Here is a 14,793-nt window from a genome sequence, read left to right as displayed (position 1 = left end):
AAAATAGTGGATTCTCCTTTAAAGCCATTTAATTAAGGGCTGGTTTTGACACAGCCTCAGAAAATGTTTTGGACTCCAGGACCTGTGTGCATTTCACCTGAAAACAGGTTCCACCTTCTTCTCACCTTACCAAGTCAAAGCAACTGGCAGCAGAAGCAACTGTTGGTAAGGTGCAGAGCCTCGCATGTATGAAGAGACCCTGCATGGAAAAGACTCCACTCAGCCTTTCCTAAAGCTACTGCCGAGGCCAAGGGCCATGGCATTTTTCTACCAAGGCCAATGGTTATGGTCGTTTGGAGGCGGCAGGAGTAGTGAAACTGGGTCTCACCATGTAACTCTGCTTAACCTGTAACTCAGTACGTAGACCAGGCTCAGATTCACCGAGATCCATCTGTCTCTGTCTCTAGAGTGCTGGGATAAAGCTGTCTATGTCACGATGCCCAGCGGAAACACAGCAGTTCCTTTACATCTATTTTTTAAGGTTTGTTTTATATATATATATATATATACACACACACACACACACATATATATACATATACATATACATATATAACACTGTCGCTGTCTTCAGACACACCAGAAGAGGGCATTAGATCCCATTACAGATGGTTGTGAGCCACATGTGTTTGCTGGGAATTGAACTTAGGACCTCTGGAAGAGCAGTCAGTGCTCTTAACCGCTGAACCATCTTTCCAGCTCTCTCCTTTAAATCGTATACAAATGAATTAGTTAGTTTCCGAGAACGGACTCAGACATGAGCCGCAGAGCTCAGTGTAAACCTAGGCTGTGGAGGCATGTCCAATGGCTAGCATCTGAGAGTTCCAGGGGCGTCAGGTCAGAAGCAGCCACGGCAACGAACATCCTGTCCCAAGACACAAGAGAATAAAGGGATCGAAAGCAGGAGAAAGTTCCCAGATTTCTAAAACTTCCAAGACCAAACAGGTTGGGTAAAATTACGAAGACGGATTTGGAAGCACAATGGAGATTTTATGTATTTATGCTGTGTGTTTGCATGAGCGTATGTGTACACATGTTCACCTGTGTGCACATGTGTGTGGTTATGCATAGACATGTACACATGTTCATGTGTGTGCACATGTGGTTATGCATACACATGTATACATGTTCACCTTTGTTGACCCCAGGTGTCTTCCACAATCACTCTACATCATACCTGAGACAAAGGTCTGTCACTGAAACTGGTGCTCACCTGTCCAGCAAACCCCAGGGATCCAACAGCCCCCACCTCCCCAGCACTAGGATTATGGGTGTGAACCACCACATATGGCTTTTTTACACAAGTGCTGGGAAGCAAAGTCAGGTCCACTAAACCTTAATTGGTAAGAAAAGTACATAATATAGAAGGACAACCCAGAAACCCAGATCGCCCAGAGATGGATCCAGTACATAAAATTACAATGTGTGGGTCAGGAAGCACCACAAAGCAAGAGAGAAAATTCTGCCAACATAGTGCACTCCGGCTTTCTTAACGTCTGAGGGTTTGTTTTTGTTTTTGTTTGTTTTTTTTTGGTTCCCTAAGTCACCCTAAAAAACTCATTTACTCACTAACTGAACAGCACCGTTACCCTTACTTTAATGTCTCACTGGTTTTCTGTGGCAGTAAGCAGGCATTTGCTCGCATCTCCGTATGACAAAAGCAACAGTCCAAAGTCCCGGCCCCTCATACAGTCCACCACTGAGGACATGCCCAGCCTCTACCAGCATGAGTGGAGAAACCGTGTAAGTGCTGAGGAGTAACGACAAAGGAACTTAACAAGGATAGCTGCTTGTTGCACACAGGGTGTATCCGGACAGAAGCCCTACCCTTCAAACAGGAATGGAAATTAAACATGCATTTTCAAGTACCACACGAGAATTAGCTCACTCCCTAGTACTAGCAAGCAGAACTCATTACAGATCAAACCCTTCAGACCGAAAGGAAGGTGACAGTGACTCACAGCCATGCAAAAGCACACAGAACTCAAGGAAAGACAAAAATGTACACAGGTGTTACTGTAATCTGGTCTGAACTGGTTTTGTTAACTACAGAATTTGAAAACTTACGGATCTACAATAAAGATCGAGAACACAAGTTAAAAAAAAAAGAAAGTTCACTGGGCAGATTATATTAGTGATGTATTAGCCTACTGCAATATAGGACGTTTTCCACAGTGGTCAGCTCCACAGAAAACATGTACAGAAAGCACTGAGGAAGTGTGAACTAGACTAAAACTGGGTTGTCAAGAAATCAGCGTAAAGGAAGGATGCCAAGGCTGTAAGAGCCGACGGTGCTTATGCACACCCACAATCCAGCACTCAAGAGGCTGTGCAGGGTGAGCCTGGGCTACGTGGTGAGACCTCCATTCAAGAAGGAAAGAGCTCTAAAACACACATTCACAATCTCAGCTATTCCAGTGGCTAAAGCCAGAAGATCTCAAGTCTACCCACTAGTGAGAAAGACTGAGGCCAGCCTGGACGACCTAACCACACCCTTTCTCAAATAAAAAGAATGCTGGTGATACAGCTCAACAGCAGAATGCTTAGCTAGGATGCCGCTTCCAAGCCTGGCTTTCAGTTCTAGCCCAGCAAAATGGGGGTTTTTTTTGGTGGTTTTGTTGGTGGTTTTTTGTTTGTTTGTTTGTTTGTTTGTTTTAGTGTAATGATACAACTAAATGCTAATTAGAAGACTCACATCAGATCTAGAGACACAAACCTGTTAAAGGTAAAAGATAGAAAAGGTTTTTAAGTGCAAAGGAGAGAGTGCTGCAATCAGACAAAATAGATACAATACACAAAGCTTACAGGGAATAGTGTGAACAAGACCCTCAACTCACCCAGACCATGTAACAATTTCAATACATGCTCCAAAAGCAAAGCTACAGAAACAGGAAACAAACACTGAGTGCAAAAAGAAACAGTTCCCCAGTAACAAATGCAGAAGGAGACTTCAAGGTCTCATCTTCAACAAGGATGGAATAGTACACAGCCCAGAAGAAAACAGAGGGGCGGAACAACAGTAAACCAAACAGAAGACAGAGATGCTCAACTCAGCAGCACATATGTTTCTCAAGTTTTCACACTCCATTATCCAGACAGTAAGTGTGATACATTTTAAATAACTAAAACTATACAGACTGTCTTTTGTAATCACTAGGATTAAAGTGGGTATCAGAAGCAGGAAACCCGGCCGTCCACAGGTACATAGAAATCAAGCATTCTCCCAAGCAGCTGATGGGTCAGAGATAAAACCACAAGAGACATGGGGAAAATACAAGCTGAACACCAGATCTCAAAAACTCCAAACCTGAAATGCTTCTAAATCCAAACTTTGTGAGTGCCCTGTGCTGTCACAAATGGAAACATATCATGTAATTACATAACAAGATGGTTTTATAAATAAATAAAATTATTTAAAACTTTGAAGAAAATTACATCCCGCCTCTATGCAGAAGGCACATACAAAGCACTTCAGTTCTGTATTCTGAGTTCCAGGCCAAAATGTCCTATCACCTACAAGCAAGTAAATACCCAGTGAAATCGCTACCTTTGGCCTGAAGCACTTTGGGTGGGCAGTACTCATCCTGGGCCTTGAAATAAGCACAGCCAACTCCAGGCACCTCAGCAAATGCTGTGCCACCAGAGACAGGCACAGCTGTAAAAGCTCAAATTAAAAGGAAGACCATCAACTCCATACATTAATAAACCAGAAAAACACGCAGTGAAGTAAACTCAAAGCCAACAGAAGGCACTTCTAAAGATTACAGACAGGACCAAATAGGAGATGGAAAAAAAAATCACAACAGAGAGTAAGAGAGAAAACAAAGTTGGTTTTTCGGATACTGGTCTGCTGGTGCAGACTAGAGAGTGCACAAGGGAAATCTCCACATACTAAACAGATAAGTAAAAATGAAGATATCATTATTATTACATTTACAGAGGTTCTAAAAACAAAAAATACAGGTGACAGCATGCTCACACAGACGGAATGGGTATATTTCTGGTAACCAAGGCAGAATTACAAAGTAAGGCAAGACTGGAACAGACTTAATAGCTAGTAAGGATCTGAGTCGGTAATCCAAACCGTCCCCAGAAATAATGGCAGAAGCAGGCAGCCTCAGCAGTGAACTCTGTAAAACGCTGTGATCAACGCCAGCCCTCAAACTCTCCCAAAGCAACTGAGGGGAGAAAGAATGTCCTTTGAATCCTCCTAGGAGGCTGCTGCCTGGCACCTAAGTCCCAAACAAGATCCTCAGGACATCGTCACACCCCCCCAACACCTTCACATACACAACACCGACAAACTACAACAGCTACACAGCTAAAAAAGGAGTGTTGCTGCAAGGTGAAATGGCTAACATATGAAATTTAAATGCATTGTTCTTTTCCTACTGGATGTTTTATTTATTTACATTTTAAGTGTGATCCTTCCCTTTTCCGTTTTCCCTTCTGGAAACCCCCAATCCCATCCTCCCTCACCTGCTTCTGAAGGTACTGCCCCACCCACCCCCTCCCGGCCCTGGCATTCCCCTACACTGGGGCATCGCCTCCCACTGATGCCAGACAATGCTATTCTCCGCTACATATGCAGCTGAAGCCATGGGTCTCTCCATGTGCATTCTTTGGTTGGTCCTTTAGTCTCTGGGAGGTTTAGAGGGATGTGGTTGGTAGATATTGTTGTTCCTCCTATAAGGCTGCAAACCCCTTCAGCTCCTTCAGTCCTTTCTCTAACTCCTCCAGTGGGGACCCCGTGTTCAATCCAATGGTTGGCTGAGAGCATCCACCTCTGTATTTGTCACGTTCTGGCAGAGCCTCTCAGGAGACAGATATATCAGGCTCCTGTCAGCAAGCACTTGGCATCAGCAATATCGTCTAGGTTTGGTGACAGTTATATGCGGTGGATCCCCAGGTGGGGCAGTCTCTGGATGGCCTTTCCTTCAGTCTCTGCTTCACACTTTGTCTCTGTATTTTCTCCCTTGAGAATTTTGTTCCCCCTTCTAAGAAGGACTGAAGCATCCACACTTAAATGAGGAGGAAGAGACCCTACACAGCTAATGTAAAACAGGTATCAGGGAAAGCTCACTGCCCTTTGGCGAGAAGAACAAAGTCAACAATAATGGAGAGAATTGAATCAACACATTAAAACCCACATTCATTAGGTGAATAAAAAGACTTTATTACTTAAGGAAATGTCAGAGAATAAGTTAAGGACAGCTCCTTTCACCCCTTCAACATCGCCTTGAAAACTCATAAGCCATCAGGCAACTGGGTAGGAATGGAAGTCACATCTGTTAGGATGCCTGTGTGTGTGTGTGTAGAGTGTTCTGAAGAAGCCACAGAAGAGCAGGCTGCACTAGAAAATACACTGCGTAACGTTCCAGGGCATAAAGTCAAAGGGTAATTAACACTGCAGTATTTCTGCCATGAATAATCAATGGTCTGACAAGGAAATTACAAAACAACTCCACTTGCAGTCATAAAAACATAAGACTTAGGCAATGAGACACAAGTCTTACATATACCCCAACTACAAAACATATTTGAACACTTAGGGGAGGCACAGGGAATACACACCTCCTCTGTCAGTAGATCAGATACAGCATCTCCAAGAACCCTGTACTGGTCAAAGCTACCTGCAGATTTCACACAATGACCATCCAAACCTCAGCAATATCTGTGGCAAAACCAGAAAAGCCCCACTTAAAAGGTCCTGTGGCTTTCGAGTCCAATGCCAACCACTCGGTCATTTGAAATGTAAATAAATAAAATAACCAATTTTTAAAAAAAGGTCCTGCAGAATTCCTCTTCCTGACTCCAGCCCATACTGCAATGTCCCTGGGGCACAGCAGGTGGCGCTGGCACTGACTGAGACCGATGGAAAATGAGGAAGCGGAGGCACCCAGCCACTTGGGCAGTGCTATCAGAAAGTATATTCTTACAAGCGCAAATAAGCAAGACAGAACAAAATCGGACTCTTAGTCCACCTGCAAAAGGTAATTCAACGTAGACTTCAAAAAAAAAAAAAAAAAAAAAAAACTAAATATGAGCCACCCCCCGTTTATGAGGCTCTTAGAAAAAGCCAGGGGCTTAAAGACACAGGAAAGTAAACTTTATCAAAATGAAAAGCTTCCGCCTGTTTCCTGATGCTGAAGATGGACCCACTGACCTATGCAAAAACCTTCTGTGTTCGCTTTGGCAGCACATGTATTAAAATAGATGACTTTCGGGGGGGGGGGGGGAAGACAAGTCTAAACCACCATTGAAAGGGTGGGTGAAAGGCAGCCATGGAGACATTGTTTGCTCTGATACATAACACCGAGAAGTAGAACTCAATGACTACAAAAACTCCCACTGAGAAATGACCTCATATAATAAGTGATCTCCTAGAGAGGTACATGCCAGCCATCGAGCGGAAGGGCCGCTAAATCTAGCATTCAGGAGGCAGAGGCAGGCACCCTGAGTTTGAAGCCTGTCTGGTATATGAGTTTCAAACCAATACTATATAGTAAGAGAGCCGTCATTAAAAAAAAAAAAAAGCCTGACACACTCAACACATTGACACCTGTAGCCTCAATGCTCAATGGTCAAGTGCACAGACATGCGTGTGCACACACACATATGCTGCATGCACACATGCACCCCCTGCAGCACACCAGCGAGCTTCAGAACTTTAGAGGCCACAGCCAGAGTATGGACTGTTGAAAGCCAGCCTCAACTACACAGTAAGCTCCGGACCAGCATGAGCTACATAGCAAGAGCCTGTCTTGAAAAAACAACAGCAAACGTGCTGGCATAGCTCACTCTAGTTCGGGTATTTTACCAATGCCTTTAATTTAAAATAGGAAGTTCTATCAGGGGACAGCTCACATGGGTACCCCGTGGGCTCTGATGACAGTCAGGGAGCTGGGATTCCGGCAGATAACCTAGGAAGCAAATGAACAGCCAAGCACTTGGGAAATGTGGCCTTAATTCCTCAGCCAGGGAGGCCAGGACAGGAAACACATCCACTCTGAATCCGGATTACCAACCTGGACAGCTGTCCCCCATGATCATTAAGTTTTGACTGGCACTGGAACAGAGGAATGGCTTGAACCTGGGAGACACTGCTGGAGGCCAACAGGACCTAAGCTGAACTCCAAACCTCTCAGTAATGGGAGCAACCACCTCATTACAATCAACACAACAATCAGAAAAAAAATATATACAAAAAAAAAAAAATGCTCTCCTAGGTCATCCTGACCCCAGGTCACTCAGATGACAACCACAGAGCGAATCCAAAGTCAGTCACTGAAAAACATCAGAACATCAACGCACTCACATCTCTACCAGCAGTTGGTGGCTTACAATAAAAATGGTTTCTCATTCATCACCAGCCAGCCAGAGGCTCTGTCTAGGCCCCTTTAACACCAGATCACCTGACAAAGCTTGCAGGCTCCAGGGTGGTGGAAAGAATCCCACCTAGAGGGACACATGACACTTCTTTGGAAGTAGGAGACACTGTACCCACGTGAGCCAGCCAGCCAGCCAGCACCTGTTTACTAAGCATCTACTATGTACTGGGAAATGTGTGGAGGTGAAAAAAACAAGAGGTCATGTCGGAATATGGTCCAAGAATGCATGAGAACAGTGCTTGTGAGAAAACCCCAAGAAAACAAGACAAGAGTCTTACAGCCTGAGAGTCTTCAGAATACATAACTGTTCTTGGAACGTGAGCGTGTTAAAGCTGACGATTGTGTGAGACTTCAGTCCACCTCACTTTTAGGCCCCTCCCTCCTGGGTTCATGTAGCCAACCAGAATGGTGAATAGGGGCAGGTGTGTCAGGGTGAGAGACCATCGTTAGATGACGTTGCTGTGGCCTGATACGTTGGGCCCAGAAGTTCCAGAGAAGGTGTCGTGCAGCAGCTGGGATCAGGAAGCATCCTATGAGCAGCAGCGGGAGGCCTATATCCACCGCTGCCTACACACTTTCTAGGTGCAGTCTGAGGAGGAATCACAGTCCTGTGCCCACTCAAGGGAACAACATGGGACAGTTCTTCAAACTGCCGGGCTGTGGAAAGCCATTCCGAGGGAATCTCCCGACATACTTGCACCCTACTAAGAAAAACACCACTAAACAAGATGAGCCCATCACCTCTGGAGTACCATGCTGGCAGCTGACTCCTCGGGACTCTTGGTATTGTGCCTGAATGAAAGGCACACTCACCAAAATCCTAATGACAGTCACTCAGTTCAGGGAAAGGTCACTAGGACACAGACCCTCTCTTGCCTGGGGACAGAAGGGTTCTGCCACAAAGGGAGAGGGAAATAAGAGGTCTTGCCTAAGTGCAGCACAATGCTGGACAGGCCCCAGGGCTTCTCACTACCTTGCTTTAAAACAATTAATTAAAAAAAAAAAAAGCAAACATATTAAAAAAAAAAAAAAAAAGGTGCTGGAGAGATGGCTCAGTGGTTAGAGCACTGACTGCTTTTCCAGAGGTCCTGAGTTCAATTCCCAGCAACCACAAGGTGGCTCACAACCATCTGTAATGGGATTTGGTGTGTCTGAAGACAGTGACCGTGTACTCGTATACATAAAATAAGTAAATCTTTAAAAAAAAAAAAAAAAAAACAAAACAAAACAAAGTCCACCTTCCTGAAAAGAAAAACATCTGGGTCAGTGGCTGGGGGTGGGGGGAAGAGAATAAATAACATTATTAAACATATTACACACACATTATTTCTTCTTAATTCCCTCTTTTAAACCAAAATTAAGAACACTAGACATTTTTCATTAAGAATTCTTAGGGATTTCAGGATCAGAAAAAGTCTGATCTCCTCACTATTTAATGTCCTTTGGTTGGGAAGTTTCCAGGAAAAGCAGACTGTGAGAAAGGGAAATGGAATAGACTTTTTTAAGATGAGGAACTTGTTAGAGGAATTACTGGTCCTTCTACCTCCTTGGTTCCTCTATGTCTCAGGATTACAGGCAGTTCACACAGCCAAGTCCTACCAAGCTGCCCTTTCTAGTTCAGGGTTTATTGCAAATGCCATCAGAATTCTACACTTGGCAATTCTACATCCGTGCCAAAGAGGACACATTCCCAGAAATGTACTTTCAAATTAGAAATTGAAAGCACACGCAAGCACCCAAGCATGCACATACTGGGATAAACTACAAAATACCCAAAGCTTTGAAAGTAAAAAGGTTTATGAGAAAGCTCCAGTGTGAGGGCTGATACCCTGAAGCCTCTGGGACAGGCATGAGCTGGCCCTACATTAGTTCAGTAGAAAGACCTAAGGTTGTTAGGAATATCCAGCCATAACCCAGCCAGCCATAACCCAGCCATTCACATATCCAGCCAGCCATAACCCACCCAGCCATTCACATATCCGGCCAGCTATAACCCACCCAGCCATTCATATATCCAACCAGTCATAACCCACCCAGCCATTCATATATCCAACCAGTCATAACCCACCCAGCCATTCATATATCCAACCAGTCATAACCCACCCAGCCATTCATATATCCAACCAGTCATAACCCAGCCAGCCATTCACATATCCAGCCATCCATAACCAACCCAGCCATTCATACATCCAACCAGTCATAACCCACCCAGTCATTCATATATCCAAACAGCCGTAACCCAGCCAGCCATCACCCACACATCCATTCATTCCACTCATCCCTCAAGCACCCCTTTCTTTTCAGTTTGGCAAATATTCAACTCATGCTTTGTGTGAGCCCCTCCACCCACCAGCCACATGAGCTGACTGGTGGGGTCACCAGTAACTACCCTGTGAATAACTTTGGGTCCCTCATAATAGTGGCCAGATGTCTCCAGCAGGGGCCCGGACTGTAATTGAGGCCAACAGTCCCAAGATGGAAGGTGCTCTCCGGGCCGTTCCGCATGCTCTTGGAGGAAAGGCTCCTAGCTACAGGCTAGGACAAACTGTAGTGCCTCCTAAGATGGCCTGGGGAAACCATTCCTGGAGGAAACATGATCATCAGGGACCACAGCTCCAGGAACTTCATTCCCACACAGGGCAGCCCCAGCTGACCCAAGTGCAGCCCTCAGAGACTCTGTGACTATTTCCTAAAGTTTACTGAAGCAACTTGCAAACAAAAGGTGAATACTGTTACATAAATCTTGGTGAGGTTTTACGGACCACGCCCGCTCATTACAAACACCACGGAAATATCTGGCTTTCAATCTCTTATAATAATGGGCAAAGCTTTATTATGTTTGTCTATCTAGATATCCAACTTCAAAGAAAAATACGTTTTTAAAGACAGCTATAAGGAAGACTCCCTGGCAGCCTCACCTGGCACTGTGGCCCACATGCACGAAACGGTTAGATCTCTAGAACAACTAACCACTTATCCTCCAACTCAGCAAGTTACTGGAGGCTCCTAAATTCTGGGCAGTCACTACTACAGCATGGTTTTCATGAGCCTTGATCTATGTCCAGCAAAAACTGCTTTCCCTCAGCAGAGGACAGCAGGGTATGCCTGCCCCCGTAAAGCCAGCAAAGCGTTACTACCAGAGGGTCCTACAGACTGGGAATCAGGAATATCCATACCATAAATTTAGTTGACTTACGTGGTACCTCTAATATCAATTTTCTGGTATACATGAAATTTGGAGGAACAGCAAATGGGGTTATCACACGCTGCATGAGAGTTGTTTCCTGTGGACATACGACACGCATATGCAGCTGATCACCCAAAATGCATCCAACACGATGTTTCGAAGAGACAACACAAGCCACAACAAGGCACACACTGTACGGATTCAGAAACATGAACTGCAAAGTTTCTTTAATAAAGATTTTTGTCAGCAGAATACACATGTAACACTACATACATCCAGCAAATACACATGTAACACTAGATACATCCAGCATTTGAAACCAAAGGCCTCTGGGCTCTTCAGTAACCCAGGAAGAAAGAAGCACCATTAAAAATACCAATCAGACCACTATGGCTTTACTGAAGAACACTGGAGCAGGACGGGCAGAGCTCAGGGCCCTCAACACCCGCTTCATTCACTGTCTCACACACGCCATATAAAAACTATATAAATGCTCCCATGTAAAAGCTGTATGGACCTTGACCCCCCCCCCCAACCTCCTGCAATGATCCCCCGCCCCCAAATCAGTCAGAGCACTATACCTGTCATACCCCAGACAGCACCAGCTGCTCTGGTCCAGGAGTGAGGAAATCCACACAGCCCCTCACGGTCACTCCATGTTCTTACAACATCCCTGGATCTTTGACCCATGTTCTGGAGTTACTGTTAGCCTTTCCTTGACCCAAATGATGCCACAACATAAGCAAAGACTTCTAGCCTCCTCGAGTCAGAGCAAGTACATCATGGTCCCAACAGCGAGGGCCAGAGAGTGGTTCTGGAGACACAACCCCAGCGAGGGGAACCGATCTCTGTCAGAATTTCAGGGATAATTGACCTCCCACTTTGGGGTTTGTCTCAGGAAAGGGAGTGACTGAGAAATGGTTGTGTGGGGCTTCCCTGGACTTCAGCAACGGGAGACAGGAAGTGGCCCAAGGGACTTGGTAACGGAGATGGAGAAAACAGTACTCTGGTGATCAATCTTCCAATATAACCACGCCTGACACATCAACTATGAAGAAAATCAGGGGAGAACAATCTGTTGATGCTACAGTGTAGGTCTTTGCAGTGAGGTTCAATGGCTTTAAGGGGGAAGGGGCTAGCATTCACTATCATAGAAGACCAGTCTTTTCGGAGAGCTAGCCTCAGCTATTTACTCACCTCCACTCAGTTTTAAACATTCCCAGACACTACTTCTTTATAAAGAAGGGGAAAAATCTAAATCCTACTAATTTTTCCCCACAAAGCTAAATCCGGGTATTAGCTGTAAAGGGTAACTCACCAGAGCCGTGACAAGTAACTGTACTTTAAGGTACAGCTCAGCTCTAACAGCTGCGAACACACTCTTAACACTGAAAAAATGGCTCAACTGGAATCTGTTATTGTGTGTGCTTCTTAGAATCCCGCCCCGATACTCATGGGTCAGGCTTATGGAAAAGGATGAGCTACTGTCCTTTGAAAGATGGGACTATTCCAGACAGTCGGGGCTACACAGAGAGACCCTACATAAAAAGAAAATTAAATTAAAATTAAAAGACTGTTATATAACCCCCTGGGGTGGAGATCGCTATCAGAGGACATCAAACCCAACCCACAGCTGGCAGAAAAGCAGGCTTGAAAGTGGCCCGAATGCATGTAGGTGTCGCCCCCCCCCCTCAGGTGTTGCTCAGAAACCTCCTGCTGCTGCTTTGCAGGAACATCCTGGGAGCCTTGTGCTTTCCAAAGGGTGGGGTTCTATTCACTGCTTAGGTGAGACGGGAGTGTGCTGCGTGCTGGGTCCAGTCACTGTGGGTCGGTCAGGCTGCCTCAGGAGCCCATCGGGTGACCTGACCACTCATAAGGCTGGGGACTGGAAGACATGAGGAATGTAGCATCTCCCTGTTCCACCTGTCACCCCATCATTTCCATGAAGATCTGTGATCTGCTCACTTTTAAACTATGGTGAGCTTACAAACAAGACCGTTTCCAGAAGAAAAATAAATATTATCTTAACTTGTGCTACCAATTAAGATGTCTTTATGAGTGTGTGTGCAGGGGGTGGGGGACGAGATCATCCTATACATGGTAATCTGCCCTAATTGCTGTATAATGGGTACAATGTTATTTGGGGATTACCCCCACACAGTAAATAGTTCTCTACTTCAGAACTACCAAAAACAAGCCTCATAGTTTAGCACTAACATGTTCACTTCCAGCTACATCCTGGATTTTCAAATACCTGGAATACAGGGATCAAAGTTGCAAAGAACTTTCCGGTAAGATGACAAGGTTTTAGAAATGATATGGTAGGTTACATTTTTCTGAGGAACTTTGAAAGCTCCTGTCTCGTTCCACCAGGCTGGAGCTGTAGCCCAGACTTTGCCTAGCATGCTGGAGGCCTAGCATGTACCCCCAGCACATCGTACACCAGGCACCTGGGAAGAGGCGCCACGTCATCCACTACACAGAAACTGGAGACCACTCTGGGATGAATAAAACTGTCTTGAAAAACCAATTTTGTTTTTCCTTTCCAAAGGTGTTTTGTGACTTCCTGGAGTCTCAGAGGCTAGCCACGTGCAAAAACAAAACATGCAACAACAAAAGCCCTGAAGCACTAGTTTGGCTCAGTACTGTTTTCCTTGTCTCTCTTCACTGGAGAAACCTTTTAAAATACTTTCTCACAAACCTCCACTTAAAGACATTCTGGGCAGCCACTAACTGGACAAAGTGGCCACTGGTGGCTAGCTAGCTGGCTAATTCTTTAAGAGTTAGTGAACAGGCCAGGTCTGCTCCACCAGGCTGGGAGCCTACATGTAGGCTGCAGGGGTGAACACCAGTGGGAGGTGGGGGCAGAAACAGATCAAGGAAGGCAACATTTATGTAAAACATCCCGCACCCCACGCACCCCACGCGCGGGGGATTGGCCATTCTGTCTCTTCAAAGTTTTCTTTCTTATTTTAAAATGCTTTGCTTACCACTACATAAAAAGGTGTATGTGTTTGGGTGTCTTGTGGTTGTTGTTTTTACAGAGAGTTATTTTAAAGTAGAGAAAACCCCTGAAACTGTAAAGTAACAGAAATTACAATCCCAGCACGCAATGACCCTTTGGAAGACTTATTCTCAAGTGCTAGTAAAGTTTCAAAACTTAAAATTGGGCCCCTAATGCATAATGGGTTTGCCCTTCGCATAAGACTTGCAATCTCAAAGTTGTTAACTTGGCCTAAAGATGTTACCATTTGCCCCAAGTAGTAAATTTATGAAAGTTCTAGAATAAACCCCACAGCAACTCTTTTAAACTCCATTACCAAGATTGGGATAGCGTGAGTCTGGAATTTTCTTTACTTTTGAACGGCTTTTTTGTTTTTTCTTAATCTTCCTGATCACTGGTGCCAGTTCCGGCGAAGAAGGGGGTGGGGGTGTTGCACGCTGCCCTCCCGCGCGCGCCCCTCCCCCAGGTCTCCGAGCGCTGCGCCCCACAACTCTCGGCCTGCAGCTCCAGAAGGGGCGTCCCAACCTGATCCCCGGCTGCAGGGGCCAGACCTGCAGACCTGGGGGTGGCACAGGAGGGAGCCACGCGCACACCCACAGGACCTAAGTTCCTAGCATCCGGCCCTCCGCGTGGACCCGCAAGACAGGGCGGAGCGTGCGGAAAGTAGCCGGGGACCGGGGTTGGGGGAACCCTCACCTGGGAGCGCGTAGCCAGCTCCATCTTCCCTGCCGGGCTCACTTCCCTGCGCCCTGCACGCGGCCACCCGGGCTGGCGCGGCCCCGAGCACGCAGCGCGCCGAGTTTGCCGTGGAGCAGCGCACTGAGCACAGACGGGGGGAACGCGCGGCTCCGCGAGCGCGCCGCGCAACCACGCAACGCCTCCGGCCACGCGCCCGCACCCGGGCCTCGCCACCTGCGGTCGAAGCCTTACGGCCCACACGGGAGCGCGCCGAGGGGGCGCGCGAGCGGCATTGGCGGGCGGGTTTGGAGGCGCGGACTTCCCCCCGCCGCGCAGGTCCGCGGTGGAGCGGTCCGCTCGGTTTCGCGCGGGAGACTCGAGCTGGGGCTGCACGCGCCTCTGAGCTCCAGGTATCTGACCCGCTCAAATCCTGCAGCGCCAACCTCCGTGTACTCCGAGCCCGAGTTCCAGGAGAGTTTGGTGGAGGCCGCGAGGCTGGCTTTGCTTTGTTGTTGGGAAGGGGCGTGGTCTGT

General features: G+C 46.4%; 1 protein-coding gene across 1 annotated transcript in view; it reads right to left on the bottom strand.

Moving 5' to 3' along the window:
- The window catches only part of CDCA7L (cell division cycle associated 7 like), a gene marked incomplete at its 5' end in the record, with an annotated part of 33,052 nt that extends 18,750 nt beyond the window's left edge, over positions 1-14,302 (bottom strand). Inside the window, one exon of the mRNA XM_080926063.1 lies at positions 14,279-14,302. Coding sequence (XP_080782189.1) covers positions 14,279-14,302 — 24 coding nt within the window. The remainder of the gene's footprint in view (positions 1-14,278) is intronic.
- Between the last annotated feature and the right edge of the window lie 491 nt (positions 14,303-14,793).

This window comes from Micromys minutus (genome assembly GCF_963924665.1).
Source record: "Micromys minutus genome assembly, chromosome: 1".
Lineage (NCBI taxonomy): Eukaryota > Metazoa > Chordata > Mammalia > Rodentia > Muridae > Micromys > Micromys minutus.
Note: the sequence above shows the minus strand (reverse complement) of the source record. Positions and strands in the feature narration are given on the sequence as shown.